This window comes from Tachysurus vachellii, chromosome 7 (assembly GCF_030014155.1).
Source record: "Tachysurus vachellii isolate PV-2020 chromosome 7, HZAU_Pvac_v1, whole genome shotgun sequence".
Lineage (NCBI taxonomy): Eukaryota > Metazoa > Chordata > Actinopteri > Siluriformes > Bagridae > Tachysurus > Tachysurus vachellii.
The window spans coordinates 29,807,301-29,808,363 of NC_083466.1; the positions used below are offsets into that span (position 1 = coordinate 29,807,301).

At 31.7% G+C, this 1,063-nt stretch overlaps 1 protein-coding gene across 1 annotated transcript; it reads right to left on the reverse strand.

Annotated features, from left to right (window-relative positions):
* Window positions 1-224: 224 nt before the first annotated feature.
* On the reverse strand, window positions 225-1,063 carry LOC132848058 (C-C motif chemokine 3-like). Its single transcript, XM_060873571.1, has 3 exons — window positions 935-1,063; window positions 463-574; window positions 225-361 (listed from the first exon to the last, which is right to left on the reverse strand). The coding sequence occupies exons 1-3, from the start codon at window positions 1,002-1,004 to the stop codon at window positions 247-249; spliced, it is 297 nt and encodes a 98-aa protein (XP_060729554.1). The 5' UTR covers window positions 1,005-1,063; the 3' UTR covers window positions 225-246.

Here is a 1,063-nt window from a genome sequence, read left to right on the forward strand (position 1 = left end):
ATGGTTTGCATTAAAATGTAAAAACATAAATATTCATTTAAATATCCTTTAATGTGTAAATATAAAATACATTTAATATGCATACATATTTTTTAAAAAAAATCACAAATTTTAAATAATAAATAATGTTAGAATAATTTAAGCAAAGGATTTAAATACAAGATTAAATAAAAATACAGGCATTCTTATTGACCAATAAATAAAAAGAGCATATAGTAAACAAACAAACAGATATAAACACTGGTATTAATGGACAAAGGATTTAAAGACTGGTGATTGCTGGTCAAGTTTGTTCATGTTGCTCTTCACCCAGTCGACGTGGGGATCTGCGCACACCGGACGACTATCTTTCATGGTAAAGCTGCGGAGCAGAGAGAACATTTAAACAAGAACATCAGAAATTAGAGTTAGATTCTATGAAAGTTATATGATCTTAAACTTCACTATAAAACATAAGCTTACATGATTCCAGGTTTTGAACACAGAGCCTCTGTTATTTCATATCTTGCGATGTATTTAACAGGGACTCGATTTGTCTGATAAGTGAAACAGCATTTCTTTGGTCCGTTTGCATCTGTGAAAAAAAAAGATTATTTTAGTCCTGTGATTAAATGGTTTAAAAAAAAAACAACAACTCTAAACTCAGCACTGTTGAATTCTGGCTCCTGATTGGTCAGAAAGTGTTGATTAGTTTTCCATAACAGTAGAATAGCTTTATATTAATGCGCTCGTTCTGATACCTTGTGTTTTATATAGCAACAGCTCCTTCAGATTAAAAACGACTCTGTACAGAGATGTTTATATGTTTAGTTAAAGCTGTAACACCATCTTAATGACTAAATAAAGTCCATGAATGTTTATTGGCTTAAATAAATAATAGTGATTATAAAATTACATCTAAACAATAATGAAAAAAAAATGATAAGAATCTTACTCTGAGCCTTGGTGAAGGACTGAAGACAGGCGAGAACCAGCAGAACCAGAAGGAGAGCGCGAGAGATCATGACTGATGATGATGATGCTCTGGATGTGAAGAGATTAATGCAGATATCACCTCAGTCTT

Excerpts from the sequence above, each read along its gene's own strand:
- LOC132848058 (XM_060873571.1), bottom strand. The coding sequence starts at position 1,004 with ATGATCTCTCGCGCTCTCCTTCTGGTTCTGCTGGTTCTCGCCTGTCTT. Across the intron at positions 575-934 it reads GTCCTTCACCAAGGCTCAGA|ATGCAAACGGACCAAAGAAA; the intron begins GTAAGATTCTTA and ends TTTTTTTCACAG. Across the intron at positions 362-462 it reads TGTTCAAAACCTGGAATCAT|CTTTACCATGAAAGATAGTC; the intron begins GTAAGCTTATGT and ends TCTGCTCCGCAG.